General features: G+C 35.6%; 1 protein-coding gene across 8 annotated transcripts in view; it reads left to right on the top strand.

Annotated features, from left to right (window-relative positions):
* Positions 1–26,528, top strand: part of NAV3 (neuron navigator 3) — a 356,255-nt gene that overhangs the window by 240,702 nt on the left and 89,025 nt on the right. For all 8 annotated transcript variants that reach the window (XM_025438781.3, XM_025438782.3, XM_025438783.3 and 5 more), the window contains 3 exons: positions 22,082–22,214; positions 22,853–23,123; positions 24,104–24,812. In XM_025438781.3, coding sequence (XP_025294566.3) covers positions 22,082–22,214; positions 22,853–23,123; positions 24,104–24,812 — 1,113 coding nt within the window. The remainder of the gene's footprint in view (positions 1–22,081; positions 22,215–22,852; positions 23,124–24,103; positions 24,813–26,528) is intronic.

Consider the following 26,528-nt stretch of genomic DNA (forward strand, 5'->3'; position numbering starts at 1 on the left):
TTCAGCGACTGATCCCATGATAAATGCCCATTGCTCAGCAGGTTCAATTGACCAAAAACTTAACTCAAAATAAATAATAAGGTAAAACAATGTGTTAATCATAGTATAGCAGTAATTCATCTGTTAATGGGCTACATTTCTCATTCAGTTTCTCCTTTTCTTCCTTTTTGGCTTTTTGTTCTAATTGGCATCATATAAAGAAGCACTATTATGCTTCATCCTCTCAAAATAGCTCTCACTCTAAGTTAAAAAGCAGTCATGATGGTAAGAAAGAAATAGTGCTTTAAATTTCCTAGTATTTTTCAGCCTTCTGCATTCATTTATTATTCTTCCAGCAAATATTCATGTATACAAAGTGTTGGGAATATAATAATGTACAAGATAAACCAGGGCACAAATTCTACATACCCTAGATTTCTATGGGCTTTCCTGAATTCATGGAAAGTTCACATTCAGGTTCAAGGCTATTTTAAATGACATTGCAAATTGGAACCTGGTGGAAATTGAGATGAAAAGCCAGAGAGATGTCAGTTTAAATAGTTGGCTTATATTGAAGGAGCATTGTAGCGTATGAAATAAATACATCTTTAAACATGGGCTCATGTTGGTATGATAGTACTTTTCTAATGCAAGAAGGAAACTCACCCTTCGAAAGTATTTATTATTTTCCAAGTTGTTTCATCCATATTCATTTGGGCCTTCTACCAAATTCTAAGGCTATTTCATTCTAAGGAGATGCCGACATTTTGTTTCTCCCTGTTACATAGCACACAGAAGATGTGTATTTGACTTTCACATATTGATTAAATATTACCTTGTTAGTTGGTCAAATCCTCCAGAGACACTTGCCAAGTCATGGTCTACTTTCTGGAATAATTTTCATTTGGTCATATCCTAGGTGGCTGGTTTTGTTCTGTTCATCTTTATAGGCTACTGAGTAAGCACCTAGCAAATCCTTGGAGGAAGAATGAATACATGAAAGAAGAAATTATGTAGCAATAAACAATGAATATGATACATTGAATAACATTTTCAAGTTTCTGCTGTTAAACCTGTTACTGCTTTTTGTGAGAACAAGCAAATTCAGATAGGTTTTACATGATGCATTCTTATTCTTCTGTTATTTGTCTGAAAATAAGTGAAAATCCAGGTTCTCGGTTACAGAGGTTTACCATCTATCTATCTTTGTCTCCATCCTATATATGCTTATTGAGGACGAAATCCAATTTTTATTCACCCTTTTATAATCTGCAGTTAGTACTGAGCCTGGAATAAAGAAAGTGCTCAATAAATCAAGGATGGAATGAAAGAACAGAAGGGGCATTTTAAGGTTTGATTAGGAAATCTAAAGTACTCGAAATCTAACAGTGTACGAAACTGAGATAGAAGCAATACAACAAATCCAGATATATATTTGGAACTAAAACACACATCACCATGGCATAAAGATTTGCAGAACAGTGGAAAAGCTGTAGGGATTAGAGGCCATAAACTTGATGCTTCAGTTTGACAAAACAAAAGGACTCTAGGGATTAACAAAAACAAAACAAAAGGACAGCAGAGCATTAAGTGGAAAAATAGACAAGCTTTTTCTTTCCCAGTAAACATTCCCTACCCGAAATCGTCTTTTACTTTTACATTAGGAGATCTATTAATTCCAGAGCATACTCAAAGAAATGTTTACTGAAATAGGTCTTAAAAGTAATAATCATTTTATTCCTATTTTATTTTTTAAGAAGTTCTAAAGTACCAATTTGAATACAGTCAGAGGATTAGACTTTTTCATTCTGTCCCCCTTCATTGAAGAGTTTATTAAAAACACTGGAGAGATCATTGTGAAGTCTTGAGCCAGCTGAGAATTTCCTTCTAACATGCAGCAATGAGGCTGGCTTGTCCTTGATCCCAGAAGTAACTAGAAAATATTAATTTCAAATGCCTTATGTTTAACATTATGTCCAGGTTGTTAAATAATGGACTGTTTGCTTTTAGTTGAAATGATTCAATGGATGTCATATTATAACATTTTAATGAGAAGAAAATAATTCCCCAAATAAAAAATTTGTGCTTAGTAAACTACAAATAATTACTGAGATGACTGCAAATTGCATATTGAAACTTTGAGGACTGCATTAACCTTGCCATATCATTATGAACATCCTAAAGTATTTAATTCATAATTATAACACTTTGTAAATACAGGATTACAGGTATGTCCTATTACATTCTTAAGAAAACTCAAGAATATGATGAAGATTGAAGAAAAAGTAAAGGTGTTTTTAACTGCCAGATTATAAAGCAGAAGCATATAACACTTATAGTGTCTTGCACATCAAACATATTAGAAAATATTTCTTGATATTATGGCAAAGTGTGTCATACTACACATTTGCTTTGTTAGTACCTTGCACACTATATGAGACCAGAGAGCCTTTCAGTTTATAAAAAAGGCTTCATGAGAAGATAATCCCGTTGCTGGAAGTGACTTTTGTAAACTTCCTCAATAAATTCAAACTCAATCTTGATGGAAAAGTTAGGGTGACAGAAAGAAAGAACATGAATGAATGTGGTTTATAAATACAAATGAAGTATTCCTGGTGTTCATTTCAGCACTCCACTCAAAGAGCCCATCCTCTAGAGTGAGCACAGATGGGAGAGTTATATTTGTAATTCACTTAGTCCTAGTTTCTACTTATCTTTTGTAGAGTGAGTTAAGCAGTGATTCTAGTATTGGACATACTTGTCTTTATGTATTTCAGTTAGTCAGTAAAACTTAGCTACTTCATACAGGACTGAACTGAAGAAACTGCAGTATGTTGTAATAAGATTAAATGAGACCGCCTAGGGAGGAGGTATGATAAAGAAAGGAAGATCAGTGGAAAGACTTTGGCTTAGGAATGCCAAAATCTGTACCTTTTGCCTCTTTGGAATTCTCGCTGGACTCAAACCAGTCTGTCATATGTTAATATTTGAAGAAAAAATCAAATTATTTTATTTTCAGAGATTTTGTCTAGGTGATAAGCAGAGATTAGAAGGCTTGTAATTGTTTAGCTTACTGAGAATGAAATCCCCCCAATCTTCTGTAAACCTAGTACTGATGTAACTTAGGACTTATTCATACATATAAATACATACGTAGACAAATACAGATCTGCATAAATGTTTACAAAGCTTTTAATGTAATCAGAAGTCTGTCCACAACTACCTTCTAGCAGATGACATCCCAATGAAAAATGTAGATAAATAAAATAAGCAATATCAATTTGGTGAGAAAGTACTATAATGAAAATGAAACACATGTGAATTGGACACCCTCAGAATACAGAAGAAGGTCAGGTAAGAGCCGAAGGTGTTTGAAGAAGGTTTTTGAGAAGGAAGACAATTTAACTGAGGACATGGCAACAGTCTGGGAGGAATGTATGCATAGAGAAATGCATTGATGAACTCATGAGTTCATCAAACTGAGGGAATGCTTGAAGTCAAAGTAGCTAAATATGATTGTGTGCAAGGAAGCAGTGGGGAACTAGGCTAAACCACAGACTTTGAAGAGTCTTTGTACCATGCTAAATTTTACTAACCATGCTAAGTAATTCATTCTGGCTCTTTGGAGGATCCACTGAAAACCCAGATGTGAGACTGACATAACAATTATGAGATGGCAATAGTCTACTGGGAAGCAGTGAGATCATTAGTTAAGACAGAGGCAGGGAGGATGAAGAGGTGCAAATGGAGGGAATACAGATCAGATTGAGTTTGGTGACCAACTGGATATAGATTAAGGTTATGCAAGATGGAGAAGTCTATGTTTGTGTCTTGGGCAGGTGCTTCCATGATAATACCCCAGATGGTCATGCAGGATTGTACGGGTTGTATACTACGCAAGTACGATGGCTGAATGACTGTGTAGCTGAAATCTAGACCATAACTACTTTCAAAGCCATGCTCCCATGGAACTACGTAAAGACACCTGCTACACAGGCTGTGGGCGGCTCTAGAAGGAACCTGTATGGAGAATAGGAGATGGAATAGATTGGTATAAACCCTACTGATAAAATTCTGTTTTGATCTTCATATTTTAGCTCATTTTGGCCTGAGACGAGTATTTCATATATCTCATTCCTGAAGCTAACACAAGGTGGTATCAAATTTACGATTCGGAAAAGAGAGAAAATTCTCAAGATCAGTCCTATGAATCAGCACCGCTCAGGATATGCCCCAACCAATGATCCAGCTTCCCCCATTCTCCTTTGAGAAGAACAAGGAATAACATCATAACCTGCATCACAAACTAATGAGGAAAGGAGTTGCTTTTCTTCCCATCATTACCCCATTCTCTGTCAGGCCCTTCTGTTTGCCTTCACCAAATCCTGGAAAGTTGGTGTCTGCTCTAGTAATACAAATGCTCCCTGTTTTAGTTGAATGCTCCAGTTGTCAGTCTTTTTTTTTTTTAATTTTTAAATTTTTTTTAATAATAAATTTATTTTTTATTGGTGTTCAATTTGCCAAAATACAGAGTAAACACCCAGTGCTCAATCACATCTGGATATCACATCTTTTCTCCTGTTTGTTTGAGCCTTTTCAGCTCCTAGCTCCTATAAATCCCCTTGTTCTACACGGTGTTGGAACTCGACGACCTCTCTCTCTCTTGCTCTTGCCTGTTTCTCTTCTAGCCTCACTTTCTCCTTGGGTGTGCCCTGACTCCACTTTGCTTGCCTGGGGTGAGAGATGGTCTGTTGACCCACCACTGCTTCATCATTTAAGCGCCACCTTTTCTGAATCCTCACGTCCTGCTGGAAGGAATACAAATAAATCTGATCAGGTATCATGGTCCAGGATTAGCAGCAAAAGCTTATGGACAGAAATCTTCATCTGGAAGGAGGCAGCAACCAAATGAGAGTTACTAAGCAGGACTCAGAAACACAGAGAAAAGGCGTGGGAAATATGACGGAGGCCTAGGAGGGGCTGCAGCATTGCAGACCTGGAGGTAGTTTAGGCAAAGCCTCGACAGCGGGTTGGTGCCTGGGAAATCTCAGGGAACTGAGACACCTGGCCAGGGGCCTGTCGTCACCCCAGCCTTGCTTTCAGGTTTACTCCTTTCCCTGTGAAGGCAATTCAAGTGTCAGTCTTGCACTTTTTTCTTCTATATCCGTGCACACAATATAAGGAGACAGCAGTTAGCTGTTTGTGATAGGAAATATAAATGGCCATTTTGAAAGCGTGCCAGACAGGATCTGCTGCAAATTTTCATTGTTACTGCTGCCATCTGTTGTTTTCCAGTGTTGGGACGTGAATTTCCTGGCAACTATCTCTCTAATTGTGAACTATCTTTCACCCCTTCTAGAAATCTTCACTCACTAGAGTGACTTTTTTAAGGAATGTTCTTCATGAAGGCAGTGTTCCCAGTGTTTTAAAATGGAGGAATCTGGGATGTTTTTATATTACGTCTTTTAGATATCTCAGGGCAAAAGTATTTCTTTGTTAATCATGTTTTTCTCTTAAACTAAAAATATTTCAGTGAATTCTTGTTACTTTAATGCAAGCTCTTTCAAGCAAGATAACACAAAACAGATTGCCATTTTCAACCTTGTTCAGTTAGGCCTGTAGCTAAATTGTTGAGGTTTATCTAAGCTCTTTTATTTCTACATAACGTTTCTCTTTTCATGCAACCTTGAAATTATAGTAATTAGGGTACTTCTGTTCTTCTGAAAGAAACAGCTAATGCCAAAAATAATTCAAGTGATAAAGAAGGTTTCTGAGAGGGGAGACAATTTAGCTGAGGATTAATAGCTATGATTGCTATTTATTAAGTGAAATGCCTGTAGCTAAATGTTCAGATATGAAAAATCACCTGTGAGTTCTCGAAAGGAAGGATTACACATTTTCCACATTAAAGTAAAAACCACATCTCTATACTATTATATTGATTTCTATATTCTCAGTATCTTCCATAATGAAACTATTTGATAAATGTTTCATGTATTAGTGAGTAAAACTATGCATAGTAATAATTTTTTAGAATAATACCTAATTTCTATAATTTTGAGAAGGGTTTTAAAAGCCTTGAATTCTTAGTTAAATATATATTTTTAAGTTGTAGTGAGCCTTAAAAAATAAACTTTGAGCATCATTATAAGAGTTAAGAGCACCATGGTATTACTGTGGAAATCAAAAAATAGGTCAGTGGAACATATTTGATAATCATTAAAATTATCCTAGAATGTCTCACATATTAAGACTTAATAAGTGAGCCATAATAATAAATAGAAAGAAATAGTTATTAAGGTTTCTCACCTTATCATAAAAATAGAATATCAGAAAAGGGAAGGAATATTCATCAAATTATATACACAGAATTTCTTGGGAGAAGATATTATAGAAGCAAAGATTGATGGAGTTGGCTAAAAAATTTTTGAACCTTATATATTAAAATATAAAAAAATCAATAAATAGAGTAAAGGCCAAGAAACAGAGGAGGAAAATATTTGAAATAATTTATAATATATAAAAATCTAGTACAAATAAGTTAAACTCTGTTGAAAAAATACACAAAGGACATAGATGATTTATGGATATAAAAATAGCCAATAAATCTATAGAAAACATAATCTCAAAATTTGATCAATGTAGATTACATTGAGCAATTTTCAAATTACTGAAGAAAGCCACATTATCCGAAATCACCTAGGATTTTGTAGGGTTAGCACTGTGTTTGACTGGCAGGAATAGAAAATGATGTGTTCTTCAACTGTTATGCTGCATCTGCAGCAATTTCAAATGTTTGCATTTGCAGTTTCCAATGTTTATATCCTGTGACTCACTAATTCTCTTTCTAGGAATGTATCCTAGAAAAATAATACTGAATGTAATGTTTTATGTAAACATATATGTACAAAGGTATTCGTTGTGCATTACTTAGAATAGTAAGAAAATTATAAAGTTTTTCATATTTCCTAAAACAAAAATGGTTAAATATATAATGGTTCATAGGATATAATTATATCAGAAAGATTTTAAGGACATTAAAGATCATTATAATGTCAAATAAGATAAGTAAAAAATGAATAATGGACAAATATAATAATCAGGAAGGTCTCAACCAGGTAAATTGGTATCTGTACATATAATACATCCAGCAAATGAATGGACAGAAATCATCAAAATGGTGGTGGTGGTTACTTTGGGGTGGAATTGCAGATGATTAACCTTGTCTCTTTTATATATTTATGGACTGCCTTGTTTTCCATAATGAGCACATATTGATTTTTAAATTGTTATGAGATATGAAAGGACACCAATGGATCTTAATCCCTGAGTTACCTTTCATGTTATATGTTATATTCTCAACTTATCACTCACAGAAACTTTTAAATAGGGGCACCTGGGTGGCTCAGTTGGTTGGGCATCTGCCTTTGGCTCAGATCATGATCTCAGGGTCCTGGGATCGAGGCCCATGTCGGGCTCCCTGCTCAGCAGGAAGTCTGCTTCTCCCTCCACCTGCCCATCCCCCCCCCCCCCCCCGCTCATGTTTGCTCTCTCTCTCAAATAAATAAATAAAATCTTTTTTTTTTCAAAAGAAACTTCTAGATAAACTTGTACCTATTTCAACTATATAACAGCATCATGAAAACGAACACTGGAGGAAGCTAGCAAAATTACAGAAGCATTGTTCTAGTAATGTGTTCCAGCAAAGTAATTTTCAGTAAGATCCTTTTATCTCTTGTGATTTCAGCTCATATTATAATAAAAACAAAAATAGATGTTTCTTATCTGCCTCAGATACCATTAAAATATAAAAATCTGCCTGACTGCATAAATTCATTTCAAGCTAACATCATTCATCACATTTAACCAAATCTACCTAGGGCTTTCTTTTATAAAGAACAAGGGCTTTTCATTTTTCATTTATCTTACCTTATCTGATGCTACAATAGAATAAATCTTCATTATTTGTTTTCTAGAGAAAAGAAAAGGGAATGAAAAGTTCAGTGCAGAGAGTTTATTGATTGCTCTCCTTACTCAGAACCCACGTGGTATTGATGTAGTCTCTATAAATGTTTCATGGATAAATACATAATATTCTCTGCATACTAAAAATAATATGGACAGATTTTAACTTTCTGCTTTCATGAATTGTCAGTTTGTCAAGAGTTGTAGACTTAAATTATAATATAGTAAACTCGTATCAGTTTCCCTTGGTATGTGAAACTAATGGTACTAAGTGCAGGCTGAATTTGGAATTAAAATTATGTTTTGACCCCTACTGATGGATTTTTTACTTTTCCAAAAATCCATTTGTGCCTCTATGACCTGTGGAAAGTATGCAAGGGGTCTGTAGTCTTCCCCCCCCCTTTTTTACCACATTCCAACTAAAAGAAAAATAAAAGAAAAATCTCTACTCGTGGAATGTTTCTGACACCAAATGTTTGGGGTTTTCCCACACCAACCAATTTTCTCACCCTAGCTGCCTGTCCCACAGTGTAATTCACTTTGGCTGGCTCTAAACTACCTGGAGTGAGCATCAGATCCCGGAAGGTAAGGGCTGAGTCCAGTAAGACTCGCCCATTTTGGATACCAGTTGCAAGTCCAGGACCCCTGTGTTTTTGAATTACCAGCCACAAATTGGGGTTCCCATGATTCCCTCTGCAGGTTTGATAATTTCCTAGGTTGGCTCACAAAACTCAGGATAGCATTCATATTTACTAGTTTCTTATAAAGGATATGCCAAGGGATACTGAACATCGTCTGAACAGCCAATTAAGGAGGTACTTAGAGCCAAATACAGAGAAGGAGCACAGAACTTCCAGACCGTCTCACAGCACACCATATCCCCAACACCACCATGTGTTCACTGTAAGCCTAAATCTGAAATTCATTCACTCATTCTAACACTTAAATGTGCAAATAATTATGAATTGGGGTAAAAAAAAAATCAATGGGCTATCCAGGAGCCAACCAAAGGTTCCCTCATTAGAGCAAGTGATGCTTCTATCACTCAGGAAATTCCAAGAGATTGAGGAGCCTTGTGTTAGTTACTGGAATCAAAGACCAAATATTAGAACAGAAGATGATCCTAGTATCCTTATCACTCAAGGAATTACAAAGGTTTTAGGAGCTCTGTATCAGGTATCCTGGGTTTAATTATATTTAATATATTTATTATTAGGTCACACCAACCAAGAGCAAATCCTACCATTTCTACTTCCAAATTATCTTGAAAGTGCCTTCTCTTAATTTACATGTATCCCCTGGTCAAAAACAAGCATGTCATAGAAGCCTCATTGAACTTCCTGCTTCTACTCTTCCTTACCTCTAATATATTCATCATACTAAAATACTTTTAAAAATGTATATCTGCTCATATCATTTTACCACTTAAAACTATTTGATGACTTTTTATTGTACTTCTAAGAAAGTTGGATTTTTTCCACCTTGTCTGTAAGATCCCTCAAAGGCCGGCCCTGCCTACTTTTGCAATCTCAGAACTTCCGCATTTCCCCTTGCCTGCTGTACCTCGACCTTTGTTGCTTCCAGGTCTTTACACTTGTTGTCTTCTCCTCCTTTAATGCTCTCCCCTCCACCACTTTCACAGATAGCCTCTCTTCACCTTTCACTTGTCTGTGTAATGCTTCTTTAAAATTATCTTCTCAAAGAGGTTGTTCTTTCTTCACCCAAACTCAGCAGGTCTCTCTCATTGGTTTTTCTCTTTTTTTTCCATTGATTTTTTTTTACCATAATTCAAAGTTATTTACCCATTTAAGAGTGAGGATGAGTGAATGAATCACAGATTAAGGCAGTAGATTTTTTTGATTATGTAAGACTAGATCATTGATTGATTTCTCAAATGTTGAGACCCTCTCATGGGCCAGATACCAACCTGGGCACTGAGATTCCAAGAGACAAGCCACTTTCCTTGCCCTCGACCATGATCCTGTGGCTAAAAGAGCTCTCTAAGCAGGTAAACTGCAGTACAATAGAAGCACACTAGTAGCAAATACAGACGTGAAGGAATTAAAGTTTGCTTGGAAATCATAGGAGGATTCATAGAGGAAATGACATTTCACCTGGATTCTACACCTGCTACTCAAACTCTACTATATTACATAGTTAATGAACACTGGCAGGCTGAAACACTTTTGAAACTATACCTAGAACTGGAAAAAAAATCCTACTCTTAAAAAATCATACACATTTCACAAAATAAATTTATTCATATATATTATATATATGAATGTATTTCACATATATTTACTTCATAAAATAAAGAGAATATATATTCATATATATTATATATGAATATATTTCATATATTTATTTCATAAAATAAAGAGAATATATATTCATATATATTCATCTAATATATATATATATATATATATATATATATATATATATATATATTAGAGAAAGTATGTGTGCACATGCATACTAGGGGGGAAGGGCAGAGGGAGAGAGAATCCTAAGCAAGTCCCATGCCCAGTGGGGATCCCAACTAAGACCTTGATCTCATAACCCTGAGATCATGACCTGAGCCAAAATCAAGAGTTGGGCACAGCAGACTAAACCACTCAGGCATCCCAAGAGAATATTTTTAACATAAAATAATAAAATTATTTTCAGCATGTTGTTGATATATACTTAAGTTTTTGTGATTCAGAAGTCTCTTTTAATGACTTGTTCTTTTTTTCCTCGATAATAACATATTTTTTCCCAGGGAAATGCTGAACAAATCTTTGTTGAAATGCACTATATTGCTTTCTGTCAATGACCCTGAAGTAATACAGAATTTACACTTCAGTGGTTGCAATGCTCAAACTTGACAGGTAGTGCATTATGTTTGCTGATTTAAAAAAAAAAAAAAAGGTATAGCATAGGTCTAAGGAGTTTTGTGTTTGTTTAGTTTTGAGGAGATATTAATTGATTTAATATCAATTAATGGTGCCAACGTGCAAAGCCTACACAGATGATTCTTAGTGTTTTTAAGTTACTATTATAAATGTCATTGTGTCAAAATACAGATTTTTAAAAATATCTGTATCTCCTTATGTGTACTATTTACATTGCCATAAGTAATGGAAATAGAAAACAAATATCTTGGAATAGGATTTTTTTAAAGTGGTGCTTTCATTTGTTATGCAAATGATATGTATCTTCTTTTAGAAACAATAAGCATATCCAGAAGTTTTTACACAATGATTTATTTCATGGATAGCTAAATTTGCTTCATTTTTCTCTTTGTAAAATGGTTGTTATTAGTGTTAAGAAATATTTAATAAAACCCTTAGAATTTATACTTTATCATATATTATTATTAAAAGGTTTGCCAATTTTTAGGTTGGAACAGAACAATGTGTCTATCCCATGAGAATTTTGACAGTGCCTAAATACATCAAGTGTGTCATTGTATATATTTGTTGAATGTCCACAGGTCTCAGCACTGCAGTGAACACTTCACATCATCTACATTATTTATAAATGGCAAACATGACTCCAGAATTTGCATTTAAATAATATATAAAATGTTTTATTTTCTCAGTGTTTTAAAACTTTTTGTATTCTTGAGGTTCTTGAAAATAGGACAAAGGGTAAATGAGATGTAATTTAGAATTCAGAGAGGGTGGTGGGGGAAGGATTTAGGACTTGGCTTATAAGACCTGTCCAATAAGTCAAAGTGATGTCTTAGGGGACTGAGACATAAGTGGGAGTGGCATCAAGGATCTAAAGCATGTATAATAATCTATTCACGTGGGTGATATAGAGTCTTTCTGGATAATTACTCTCAGTATAAGGAAGGTGGATATCGCTGGATCATAATGAATGAGGAAGTGAGACATACTTGTACCTGGAGGAAACACTATGGCATACCTCAGGCAGTTCCAACAGCATTGGCCTAGAAATACTCACATATTGACAAAATATTATAATATCCATAGTTATGTTTTCTAAATAGCCATATGATATATAATCACGGATTCAAGAAAATATACATTGTTTATATCGCTATTTCTTATTTTAACTTTTAATAAAATAAGCTAACAAAAAACATTGTTAAAACATTGAGACTAAGAAAGTTTTTTTTTATAGAAATCAAAATTTGGGGCACCTGGATGGCTCAGTGGTTGAGCATCTGCCTTTGGCTCAGGTTGTGATCCCCCGGTTCCTGGGACCAAGTCCTACATTGGGCTCCCTGCAGGGAGCCTGCTTCTCCCTCTGCCTGTGTCTCTGACACTCTCTCTGTGTCTCTCATGAATAAATAAATAAAATCTTAAAATAAAATAAAAACTTATGTCACCTTAGTAGACAACATTCTCATAATTGGAATTGAATTAGAGTTGGAACATAGTACCTCCAGAGGAATCGGTAGTAATGCACATGTTCATTTATTTCATTAATGGAATATTTAATGAGCTAGAAAATTGAGGTTGAGGTTACTTTTGAGTGCCTAAAGTATAGGAACTAGTTATTTATTGAAAGAAAATCTCTGTTTTACATGTTCATGTATAAGTAGGACAGTGGAGCTGGCAATATGAACTATGGAAGAGCCTGATTGAATACCTGCTATGTGAACAGCTACTACACTAAAAATAGGACTGTGCTGTTGAAAAATTGCCCACAAATAGGACTATCATTTTCCTCTGGTGTTAGTTTTAAATCTGAAAACTTATTTTAACTATTATTTAGTTAGGGACACCTGGGTGGCTCAGTCAGTTGGGCATCCGACTCTTGATTTCGGCTTAGGTCATCATCCCAGGGCTGTGAGATTGAGCCCCCTGTTCAGCTCCACGCTGGGTGCAGGGTTTGCTTAAGATTCTCTCCCCCCACCCCCTGTTCTTTCTCTCTCTTTCTCTCTCTTTCTCTCTCCTTCCCACTGTACCCCCCTCTAAAAATAATAAAATAATTTAGTTAATATTTCAGAATTCTTCATTATAAAAAGCAGGAAGAAAAAATGACCTCAAACATAGAACACATTTGTTTTCAAGCAGGTCTGCTTCTAAGTGTGAATCCAGAGGTGCATGTGGGGGTCAGAGCTACAAATGCACTGATCGATAAATAAAATAGATCCCTAGCCCCATTGAGTTATTGAGCATTTAAAATATACATAATAAAAGGCATGCCAGGAAATCATTCTCTTAGAATAGTTAATAATCTAGTGTATATCTAAATTGTAATTTACCAACAGGGTAATTGGCTGTATTTTGGGCTTTAACACAGGAATTTTTTTCCCTACAGTTCTGAGTTTTGACATATGCATCAAGTTATGTTGTATGGCCACTACAAATCTTCCCATACTTCTGAGCACTGGCCATCACTGATCATCCTACATATATGTAGTTTTGCCTCTTCTAAAATGTCACATAAGTAGAATGTGTATGAATGTTCTTAACAGTTTTATTCATAGTATTTAAAAACTGGAAACAATCCAGGGTATATATGCAATCTATGTGGATAAGATCCACAGTCTTGTAATGTATTGAGCTGTCCTAGATTGTAGAGAAAAATTTAGCAGAGTGACAGATCTGTAACTTGGAAGAGAAAAAGAGCTGCCCTTTTATAAAGAATATCAGCAAGAATTCATAGCACATCTTAATGAAATTAAAAATGAAAGGATGGAAAAAATATATTGATGAGGCTTGAGACCTCAGAGCTAATTATGTGAGTAAATCGTCATTTTTTTTCAGTAAAAAAAACCCTATTTTTATGAAGCTTTTTCAGTTTAATTAAGTGTGCCATAATAAACAAGATTAATTGCATCGTAGCTAGGGAGAATTCTGGTATCCACAAAATCAAAGATGAAAGTCAAAATCACAGGATAAATTTAGGAAAATAATGTTGTCATCAATCAAAGTTTGCTCCTTTAAAGTTTGTTTAGCAAAGAAATATGTCAAACAAATTTTTTTTCAAAACCTGCATTTATTATTGGATTCACTCTAACTTAACATTACTGGATAGAAGGAACATTTTCAAAAGTAAAATTGTTGTATTCATTTAACAAACATCTACTAATTATCTATTTAGCAGTAATTTAGTTGTATTCATTTAACAAACATCTACTAATTATCTATTTATCTTGATGTGTGCTAAGATTATAAAGATCAAATACACTCCCTGACTTCAGGCAATCCAAATTATGATCAACAATATAGAAAAACACATCACTTAACAGGTGATATATGCTACAATACAGTGATTAACATAGATTTCATCTGATCACGCTACAATATTCCCATTGTGAAATAATTCTTCAGCTCTTCAAATAAGTGATAGTAGCCCTGCCCTGCCATTCATTTAACATGCAGTTCTATTACAATTACCACATTTTATTGTCATCATTTATTTAAATATTTGTCTTCAACAATAAACACAGAGTTCTTCAAGGAGAGGGACTGTAATTTATTCATCACTTAATGAATAAAAGCAGATACTTACTAATAATTTTTATGGAAGGAAAGACAAGCAGAGGCAGTGGATATGTGGAACAAAAGGATGGCTGTGTTACCTGTAGCTGGGAAGATTTTCAAGGCTTAGAGACAATGTAAGTAAGAATGGAGCCAAATGAGAGAAGAGAGGCAATAACACTTAGATTTTACGACAGAAAGATTAATACGTAATGTGGGTAACTGTGTGGTAATGAAAGGGAGAATAATTTTTAAAGGGAAATGATATAGTCTAGGCAGAGTGATTTTGAGATGTTGACAAGATATCCTAGCAGTAGGCTAGAAATGCTGATCCGATAGGAACAAGTCTGGTTATAGATGTGAATCTAAGTGTCCTAATCATAGAGGTGATATTGAAGTTGTGGAAGACTAGGGAATTTCCAAGGAGGAATGTAAAAGGTGAGATAAGATTAATTTCTGAATATTGAGGAATTCAGAGGAATCCCAAAAAAGCGGGGAAAAAAAGGATTTGGAGGACTCTGTGAACCTTGCAAAGGACTTGTAAAGACTGAATCTGAAAAGACTCATAATTGATATATTTCAAGAGAGAAGGGGTGAAAAGATGGGAGACAGGGAGCATAATGCTAATCAAGCCATGGGACATAATTCCTGGACTCTTAGACATGTCATTTAACCTGCCTGAACCTCTTAATATTTATAATGCCTGCCTCATATATTTATTTGGTGATTATAAAATACATATTAAGTAATTAGAAGAGTAGGACACATAGTAAGCACTCAATTCATGGGTTAATTGACCTTTGTGAAAGCAATTTCAGTATTAGGAGGAAGATTTTGGAATCCAGAAGTAACACTAGGCTTTTAAAATTTGAAGAAAATTATATTTTTTGAAGTTTTTATATTTTATATTTTATATTTTAATTCCAGTTAGTTAACATACAGTGTTACATGAGTTTCAGGTGTACAATATAGTGCGTCAACACTTCCATACATCACCTGGTGCTCATCACAAATGCACTCTTTAATCCCCATCATCTATTTCACCCATCTCTCCACCCACGCCCCCTATGGTCACCCTTAGTTTGTTCTCTATAGTTCAAAGTCTATTTCTTGATTTCTCTCTCTCTCTCTCCTCGTCCTCCTCCTCCTCCTCTTCCTCCTCTTCCTCCTTCTCCTCCCCCTTTACTCATCTGTTCTGTCTCTTAAATTCCACATATGAGTGAAATCATATGGTATTTGTCTTTCTCTGACTTACTTTGCTTGGTGTAGGATAGCTCTATTTTTAACTTTTTGAGAAACCATCACACTGTTTTCCACAGTGGCTGCACCAGTTTTTATTCCCACCAACAATGTACAAGGGTTCCTTTTTCTCCATATTCTTGCCAACATTTTTTTCTTGTGTTTTGATTTTAGCCATTCAAACAGGTATGAGGTGGTATCACATTGTAGCTTTGATTTGCATTTCCTTGATGATGAGTGATGATGAGCATCTTTTCATGTGTCTGTTGGCCAGCAGCATGTCTTCTTTGGAGAAATGTCTGTTCATGCCTTCTGCCCATTTTTAAATTGGATTATTTCCTTTTTTGGAGTTGAGTTTTTATAAGTTCCTTATATATTTTGGATACTAACCTTTTATCAGGTATGTCATTATCAAATGTCTTCTCCCATTCTGCAGAATGCCTTTTAGTTTTGTTAATTATTTCCTTCACTACACAGAACCTTTTTGTGATGTAGTCCTAGTCTTTTATTTTTGCTTTTGTTTCCCATGCCTCAGGATACCTATTTAGAAGAAAAGTAACTATGGCTGATGTCAAAGTAGTTACTGCCTGTGCTGTCTTCTAGGATTTTTATGGCTTCAGGTCTCACATTTAGGTCTTTAATCCATTTAGAGTTTATTTTCATGTGTGGTGTAAGAAAGTGCTCCAGTTTAATTCTTTTGCATGCGACTGTCCAATTCTCCCAATATCATCTGTTGAATATATTGTATTTTTTTTCACATTGGATAGTCTTTCCTGTCAAAGATTCATTGACCATATAATTGTGGGTTCATTTATGGGTTTTCTATTCTGTTCTACTGAACTGTGGGTCTATTTTTATGCCAGTACCATACTGTTTTATGACTGCAGCTTCGTAATGTAACGTGAAGTCCAGAATTGTGATGCTCCCTGCTTTGCTTTGCTTAATCAAGATCACTTTGGCTATTTGGAGTCTTTTGTGGTTCTATACAAATTTTAGGATTGTTCTAGATCTGTGAAAAATGCTGTATTTTGATAGGATTGCATTAAATCTGTAGATTGTTTGGGGCACATGATAACAATACTTCTTCCAATCCATGAACATGGAATGTCTTTCCATTTATTTGTGTCCTCTTCAATTTCTTTATCAGTATTTTATAGTTTTCAGAGTACAGGTCTTTCGCTTCTTTGATTAGATTTATTCCTAAGTATCTTATTATTTTTGGTGCAGTTCAAAATGGGATTGTTTTCTTAATTTCTCTTTTTGCTGCTTCATTATTGGTGTATAGAAATGCCACAGACTTCTGTGCGTTGATTTTGTATCTTGCAACTTTACTGAATTCATTTATCATTTCTAACAATTTTTTTTTGTGGAATCTTTTGCATTTTCTATATATGGTATGTCATTTGCAAATAGTGAAGGTTTAATTCTTCCTTACCAATTTGGATGCCTTTTATTTATTTCTATTGTCTGATTGCATGGCTAGGATTTCCAGTACTATGTTGAGTAAAAGTCATGAGAGTGGGCATTCTTGTCTTGTCCAGACCCTGGAGGAAAAATGCTCTCAGTTTTTCCCCATTGAGTATGATGTTAGCTGTGGGTTTTTCATGTGTGGCCTTTATTATCTTGAGGTATGTTCCCTCTAATTCTCCTTCGTTAAGGAATTTTATCATGAATGGATGTTGCACTTTCTCAAATGCTTTTTCTGCATCTGTTGAAATGATCATATGGTTCTTCCCTTTCTCTTATTGGTGTGATGTATCACATTGATTGTTTGCAAATATTAAACCACTTTTGCAACCCAGGAATAAATCCCACTTGATCGTGATGAATGATTTTTTTAATTTGGTTTGCTACTATTTTACTGAGGATTTTTGTATCTATGATAATCAGAGATAGTGGCCTGTACTTCTCTTTTCTTATGATTTCTTTATCTGGTTTGGTTATTAGGGTAATGCTGGTCTCATGAAATAAATTTAGGAGTTTCCCTTCCTTTTCTATTTTTTGGAATAGTCTGAGAAAAATAGATGTTAAATGTTCTTTAAATGTTTGGTAGAATTCACCTGTGAAGCCACCTGGTCCTGGACTTTTGTTTATTGGAAGTTTTTTTGATTACTAATTCAATTGCATTGCTGGTAATTGGTCTGTTCAAATTTTCTATTTCTTTCTGATTCAGCTTTGATACTTTATATGCTTCTAGAAATTTATCCATTTCTTCTAGGTTGTCCAATTTCTTGGCATATAGTTTTTCAGAATATTCTCTTATAATTGTTTGTATTTCTGTGGTATTGGTTGTTATTTCTCCTTTCTCATTTGTAATTTTATTTATTTGGGTCCTTTCTCTTTTTTCTTGATAAGTCTGGCTAGACATTTATCAATTTTATTGATTTTTTTTTCAAAGAACCAACATCTGGGTCATTGGTATCTTCTATTGATTTTTTAGTTTCTATATCATTTATGTCATACTCTGTCTTTTGACTGGAACATTTAGTCCATTTACATTCAAAATAACTATTGGTAGATATATTTATTGCCATTTTATTGCTGGTTTTGTAGTTGTTTCTGAAGATTTTCTCTGGTCCTTGCTTGGCTTTCTCTTTTTCATGGTTTGCTGATTTTCTTTAGTCATCTATTTGGATTTCTTTCTCTTTATTCTTTGCATATTTATTAGTGGTTTTTGATTTGTGACTATCATTAGGTTTACATTTAATATCTTCTGCAAATGGTGGTCTATATTAAGTTGATTGTTGTTTAAGTTTGAACACATTCTTAAGTTTGAACATATGTCCTCACACGTTTTAGGTAAATGGGGATGTATTTTTTTTTATTTATTTTTTATTTATTTGTGATAGGCACACAGTGAGAAAGAGAGAGAGACAGAGAGAGAGAGAGAGAGGCAGAGACACAGGCAGAGGGAGAAGCAGGCTCCATGCACCAGGAGCCCGATGTGGGACTCGATCCCGGGTCTCCAGGATCGCGCCCTGGGCCAAAGGCAGGCGCCAAACCGCTGCGCCACCCAGGGATCCCGGGGATGTATTTTATATTCTTTTATTTTCTGAGTTCCTTGACTGACTTTTTATAGAAATGTTCATTTTTCTTGCTTTTGTGTTTTCTGCCTTCATACTGTCACTTTTGGTATTTCCTTTCCGCTTACAGAGTCCCCTTTAGTATTTCTTGGCAGGGCTGGATTAGTGGTCATGAACTTGTTTAGTTTTGTTTGTCTGGGAAACTCTATATGTCTCCTTCTATTCTGGATGGTAGCCTTGCTGGATAGAGTATTCTTGACTGCAGATTTTTTCCCATTCAGCACGTGAAACAGATTATGCCAGTCCCTTCTGGCTTGGAAAGTTTTTGCTGAAAATCTGCTGCTAGCCTTATGAGGTTTCCTTTGTATGTAACTGTCTTCTTTTTTCTTGGTGTTTTTAAAGCTTTTTCTGTACCACTATCTTTTGCCAATTTAATTACAATACGTCTTAGTTTAAAACTGCTATTGTTAATTTTGTTTTGGGTTCTCTGTGCCTCTTGGATTTGGATATCTGTTTCCTTCCTCAGATTAGGAAAGCTTTCAGCTATTATTTCCTCAAATAAATTTTCTGCTCCCTTTCTCTGTCTTCTTCTTGGACTCTATAAAATGAATGTAATTACATATGAAGGACTCACTGAGTTCTCTAAGTCTATTCTCATTTTGCATAATTCTTTTTCTTCTCTTCTGTTCGGCTTGATTAGTTTCCACTACTCTCTCTTCTAGGTCAGTGATTCATTCCTCTGTTTCATCCAGCCTGCAGTTCATTCCATCATGTGTGTTTCTGATTTCATTTATTGAGCCCTTCGCCTCTGCTCTGTTATTCCTTATCTCTGTATTAAGGGTCTCACTGATGTGTTCCACTCTTTTCTTAAGTCCAGCAAATATCTTTGTGATCACTACTTTAAATTCTGTATGAGGTATGTTTCTTATATCTGTTTCACTTAGAGTTCTGGTGGTGGCTTTGTCCTGTTCTTTCACTTGGGACAGATTCCTCTGTCTTCTCATTTTAAGTCTCTGTGCCTACTTCCATGTATTAGAAAAGTACGCTGCATCTCCTGCTCTTGAAGGTAATTATCCTTATGAAGAATAGTGCCTATAGTGTGGTGCAGGGTATAGCCTCCTGCAGTGTGGTGTTCCCTATTCCCCAGGGCTTGATGACTTCAAGAAGTATCTTGAATGTAAGCTGCATGTGCTCTGCTGTTGTGTCCTGGACACTTTATCCTTCATCCCAGTCATCTGCAGAGGCTGTCATTGCTTGTGGGGCAATGTTTGGTCCTTTGCCTGACCTTGCTGAGTTTTAGCTAGATATTGCTTTGGTATGCTTGTGAAATGAGAGCTGTCATCACTGCTTCCAGAACTGAGGCTCTGCAAAACTCCAGGGTCAAAAGACATGGACCCTGGACAAGTGTTTCATCCAGTGTGCCCTTCACACTGGGACTGTGATGGTCAATTCCATGAAGCATGTGAGTAGAGTGGGGGAACAGCTTGGTGTAAGCATGTTAGGTAGCAAGTGTGGGTACTGAACTGGTTTCCACGGGTTGCCCTATGCTTGTGTTAAGGGATAGGGGAAGGGAAATGGTGCTGGCCAGTTCCTTTGTTTTTGGAGGGGTCTCTCCGTGAATGATACCTTTGTGGGACATGCTCCAAAAAGAGCAGATAACCTTTACACTGTGTGCCCCAGGTGCTCTTCAGATCACTATTTCCAAGCTGTGTGTCCCCAAGCTGCTTGCCATGCCTTCTCTCCAGGAGCAGTTCAATGCTCTTTGGGCTCTTCCTGGTTGCAAGAACTCATGAACGTAGGCCACTTTTTGCTTTCCAAGCCAATTGTTATGAGAAATCATTTGCCTTGTGCACCCTGTGGGCTTAGAGAGTGGATCTTAAAAGTTCTCATCACAAAAAAGAATTTGTAACAATTGCATATTAAATAAACCTTTGTAGTAGTCATTTTGTAACAGATGCATTTATCAAGTCATTCGTTATGTTGAACACCTAAAACTGATATAAAGTCATATGTTAATGATATCTCAATGAAAATACAGTTGTTATTGATAATCTGACTTATAAATATCTTTTATAATCATGATGTTTTATGCTATCAGTAACTAATATCACAAAATATGCAGCTAGGGAGGGGTCATCATTAACACTATTTACTATAAATTCAAATTTTATTTTCTTCTAAATAATTGCATTTCTTATTGGTTTCATATGTCATCTCAATACGTTACTATTATTTTGAATTTATGATATGACTTATCAAATACACATAACAGAGTAGGAAAAGTATCAGTTCACCACCATACTTCTGTGGTTTGCTTATGCTTTCATTAAGGATATTCTTTTGCACAAGGTTTTTAAAGACACTTGTCCATTTTGTGAAACTTAACTTTTATCTGTATCTAATATATGTATCCCATTGTGCATGAATTTGTTTAATAGAACACAAGTAAGCAGCAATACATCACAGTAGACTGATAACCAGCCAGTAAATGAGAGAACTGTGTCCCACCCCTTTGAATCCTGGAGCTGCCATTCTCATTCAACTTAACCTGCTTATCCTACATTTCTTCTGCATCATCTGACACACTGGCTCCGTGAGCGTGTTAGCCTGCACATGAATATTAATGTAGCCTATTTTATTTTTTCTTCTTTAAATGTATCTAACAAATATATTCAGAATTTCAGATTTTTTTTTTCTTATGGCCCAATAGGTTGCCTTGTTCATCCTTTGAGGCAGGTGCATTCTATTTTGGAATATATGGCTTTGATAAAGAGAAGTCTCTGACCAGATGTGAATCTTTGATCATTTTGATCATTGGCCCAGATATAGCAATGAAGTTGTATTGAGAAAGACCAAAGGCAGGAAGGCCAGATAAGAGGTTATTACTTATTGTCAGGGCCAGAAACTGTAAGGTATGGCAGGAGCGATGATATGATAGAAGTGAAACTCAGTGTCCAAGAGTTGGTGAATCATTAGAAGTAGTTACTGAGGGAGGAGAAAGAATGAAGAATGACTTTCTGATTCCTAACTAAAGCACAGTTTGGCTTTTCTTAACGTTCAGAACAAAGAATGAGTTCTTATATGCTCTGTTGCTTTTCTCCAGGGGGAAAAATAAAGGAATTGGTGGTCTTATCCTTTCCTGATACCATGCAATATTTGCAGCAGTGTTTTCATTCACTCTCTAGATACTCCCCTGGAACCTGGATCTGCACTAGACACTGATTCTTTGCAAATATCAGATAAGGTTATCCTCAGAACATCATTCAATTCTTATTTACTATGATTCTCCAAAGATGAAAAGTCAATAATTTTTCCATCATGAGAGTAAAAAAATGAGTATTATCTTCCCAATACATGTATATGGAAATATAGGTGACTTGCCTTGTGCAAGTGTGTTTACTTCCTTGCTGCTCTGTGTCCTGCCTTTAGCTGGGATGACAGCAGCTCTGTGAGCAGTGGTCTCAGTGACACCCTGGATAACATCAGCACTGACGACTTGAATACCACGTCCTCAGTCAGCTCTTACTCCAACATCACTGTCCCCTCCAGGAAAAACACCCAGGTGAGAAGTGGCTGCTGTCTTTCTCTAATGCTTCTGCCAGCTTTTTCCCTCAATCTGTTGTATATCAGAATAAAATACAGTACACCCTCCGAATCTGAAATAATTGCATAAACTTAGAAGCTTGTGTATACGTATTTTTTCCATTGATTACAAGCCTCCCTGAAACACTTATTTTACCATTTCTCCTTTTATAATACTGATAGTTTTTAACCCTAGAAATTATTTTAATTGTCTAATTTTAGATAGTTCTTGATTAATTTTATATTGATCTCTGAAATAAATTACTACATCTCTTGAGAATGGTAAATCAAGAATGGATATTAGATAATTAAGTTTTATCTTGTCCTCTTTTCCCTTGTTAAATTTGACATAGAAAATTCCTTCTCAGGAGCATTTAATTGGGGTTTTCTGCACATATTTATTCTGACATTCTCTAATATGTGCAAGTGAGAATTATGTGGCTAAAATTAATGAAACTTAAATGAAGACATAGATAAAAATAGGAGTCATTGGATTTCTTTTGAAATAGAAATCAGTGCTTCATTTTTTTAATCAGTTATCCAAAAGTACATTTCAAGGCCGATTCACACATTGTAGATTTTTCTGCACAAAGTTTCTTTGTAATGTTTTCCTCATAGCTCAAGACAGATTCGGAGAAACGTTCTACAACAGATGAGACATGGGATACTACTGAGGAGCTGAAAAAACCGGAAGAGGACTTTGACAGCCATGTGGATAGTGGGGGCAAGTGGAAGGGTGTTTCCTCAGGCCTTCCTGAAGACCCCGAGAAGACGGGACAGAAAGCATCCCTGTCCATCTCACAGACGGGGTCCTGGAGAAGAGGCATGTCTGCCCAAGGAGGAGCGCCATCCAGGCAGAAAGCTGGCACAAGTGCACTCAAGACCCCCGGTAGGCTTGTCATTTCACAGCTGTTATGCAAAAATGTTTTAATTTATGGTTTCCATTCAATCTTTGTTCTCTTTAATAATAGCTTTATTTTTAATTAAATCATATTCTTCTCTGTATGGTTATTTTCTTCCATGTAAATGTCACATACTTTACCCTGCAAGTCCACATGAATATCACAATCTAGGCATTCTCTAGAGAGCACCATTATAATTTGGGGCTATTGAGTGTCTCTATTCTGCCGTAGTCATTTCTGTTCATGTGGAAATAAAAGAAATCTGCTTAATAAAAATGAGACTGCTTTCCCTCTGACTTCCTTATGAAAGTTTGGAATATTTATGTGAAGTATTCCACTAATTTTCACTACTACCACTGAGAATCAAGACCAATCACACTAATCTAATGGGTTGGAATTCTAGAGATATGAAACATCATTTGTGAATTTTACTTTATGAAACAATAGAGTGGAAGACTTCTGCCAAATTGTACCATCTTTATTTTTTTAAGATGCTCTTTCTATTTTTAAAATGGTGCCTAATTTTAAATAGTGCCATTTGAAGTAGTTTTGTACCAGGAGACTCTAAATATAAGCATCTTACAGATAGTCAAATAAATTCTTTTTCGAGCACTTAGCTTGATAAGATTAAGTGCTGTCCTGATAAAGGGAGAGCGTTGTGAGGTTTAAGACAGTAATAAACTGCAAAAATATGTGTTTTCACTTTATCTCCTTCATCACTCATCACATTTCCTTTAGCCATTATTTTCATAGCTTTGTACTCAATCCTCACAATATATTAAAGCACATACCTATCTAGATCTAAATGGGTATTTAGGAACTGAAGTAATATAAAGATGTCTAAATGGGTATTTAGGAACTGAAGTAATACAGAGACGTATTCACATGTTTACACATTGTTTAAAGAAAGGTTATTATGTAATCGTAATGTGCAGGCATGTATATTTGTGTATTTCTCATTACTTAGGGAAAACCGATGATGCCAAAGCTTCTGAGAAAGGCAAAACTCCTCTAAAAGGATCATCTCTACAGAGGTCTCCTTCAGATGCAGGAAAAAGCAGTGGAGATGAGGGGAAAAAGCCCCCTTCGGGCATTGGAAGGTCAGCTGCTCCTGGCTCTTTCGGATTTAAGAAACCAAGTGGAGTAGGGTCGTCTACTATGATCACAAGCAGCGGAGCCACAATAACAAGTGGATCAGCAACCCTGGGTAAAATCCCCAAATCTGCTGCCATTGGTGGGAAGTCAAATGCAGGGAGAAAAACCAGTCTGGACGGTTCACAGAATCAGGATGATGGTGTGCTGCATGTGAGCTCAAAGACTTCCCTACAGTACCGCAGCTTGCCCCGCCCTTCAAAATCAAGCACAAGTGGCATCCCCGGCCGAGGTGGACACAGGTCCAGCACCAGCAGTATTGATTCCAATGTCAGCAGCAAGTCAGCTGGGGCCTCCACCTCAAAACTCAGAGAACCTACTAAGATTGGGTCAGGGCGCTCAAGTCCTGTTACTGTCAACCAAACAGACAAGGAAAAGGAAAAAGTAGCAGTCTCAGATTCAGAGAGTGTCTCTTTGTCAGGTTCCCCCAAATCCAGCCCTACCTCTGCCAGTGCCTGTGGGACGCAAGGGCTCAGGCAGCCAGGATCCAAGTATCCTGACATTGCCTCACCTACGTTTCGAAGGTAAGAATGTGTAAAATGATGCTGGGAAAATTTTAAAAATGCTATACTGTAGGATACATGCGAACCATTTATGTATATATATATAGACTATTATGTGTGTCCTAAATCCTATATCCTAAATATATAGATATATCACCTAAATATATGTTCTAAGGTACATATATCTTAGAATCTTTTATTTAGTTTCTAAGTACTGTGGATTTTAAAAAGCTGATCATACAGTTAGCTAGCAAAAAAAAAAAAAATTGGTGTTCATTTGAGAAATGCTCAAACTTCTCAATTCCACTATTGTTCTAATATTAGCAACACAACCAGCATTTATAAGAAACTTAAAAGCAGATGGCAGTACTGGGGGATAGTGATAAAATAGAGTAATCGCGTGTTCCATTTCCCTAGGTTTTCAACTCTTCTTTCCACAGTTAAAAATAAAACAAAATAGGTCTTCATAACTCTTGGTATTAATTTCCAGTGTTTATGATCTTCTGGCTCTTAATGAGCGGATGATCATGAATGTAGATGAAATCGTTTTTCATGTAAGAGATTACATTGGACAGATCAATGCTGTACCGTATCTTGACATATTAATGAAAATCAAGATATGATATGGACAGAACTTGAAAACGTTTGTATGGTGCAAATAGGCTAACGACTAAGGAATGGGTGAGATTTTGTAGCTTCATCAGCTTTCTCTGATAGGACTCTGATAAGCAGCATAACTTGGTTTCTGTATAGGAACTGTCTTTGGTACTCAGTATGTGCAGTTCTGCTGTGAGAACTTGTGGTATTAAAATACGAATATATTTTAAGTGGCTGGAAAATACATACCGTTAAAGACTTGAGACAAATGGTTAAACTTCTCTGGGTCTGTTTCTTTGCCCCTGAAATGATAGAGTATGATTTATAATCTCTTACGTGTTACGTATTTTTAATGTTTGTTTTTATTATGATAAGTAAACCAAGAACCTTGATAACTGGGGAGTAAGGGGTCTTGTAACACTTACTTGTACGTTTTAAGCAATCCCAGATACATGATTGTTTGAAAACCTAGAGGTTATATTCCTCAGTAGAAATATTAATTCTGAAAAACTGGCTTTTTGAAATGTTGATTCTCACTGGAAAGAATAATGGCTTGTAGTGGGAGTAATTATTTCTGTTGCTTAAGTAAAAGCCAATAGTGCCCTCCAGTGGCCCATTACCTATGAAACAATTTCTCATATTCGTCATAAAATATGTCACTATAGGAAATATGGATTTCATTGCAACTTAATTAGCTGGTAATCATTATGCCATTACTTCATATCACTTTATTTCCATATTTACATAAATTCGATTATACCATCTGCTTCATTTACAAAACTAAAATGTTTTCTGAACGAAACTCCAACATCTAAGCACCAGCGATGTTTCAAATCACTATTATAAATGTGTATTTGAATAGCACTGGCAACTGACATAAAACCCTTTGGTCTTTCTTGGGGAAAATACACACAAACCAACATGTTGCCAATAGTGTCCAATCTTGTTTCTAACCAACGGCTCTCTGACAGTCACTCAGGCCACCAGATAGGTCACATTACCTCCTAAACCTTGCCTTAAGCACTCCTTTTAGATTTTGAATGAACCGTTACAATGAAAAAAAAAAAAAAAAAAAAACAAAGAAAGAAAAATTTTAAGTATTATATACCGAATGCGTAGAAGTTGTTTCATTATAATGGA

The sequence above is a fragment of the Canis lupus genome, chromosome 15, assembly GCF_003254725.2.
Source record: "Canis lupus dingo isolate Sandy chromosome 15, ASM325472v2, whole genome shotgun sequence".
Classification (NCBI taxonomy): domain Eukaryota; kingdom Metazoa; phylum Chordata; class Mammalia; order Carnivora; family Canidae; genus Canis; species Canis lupus.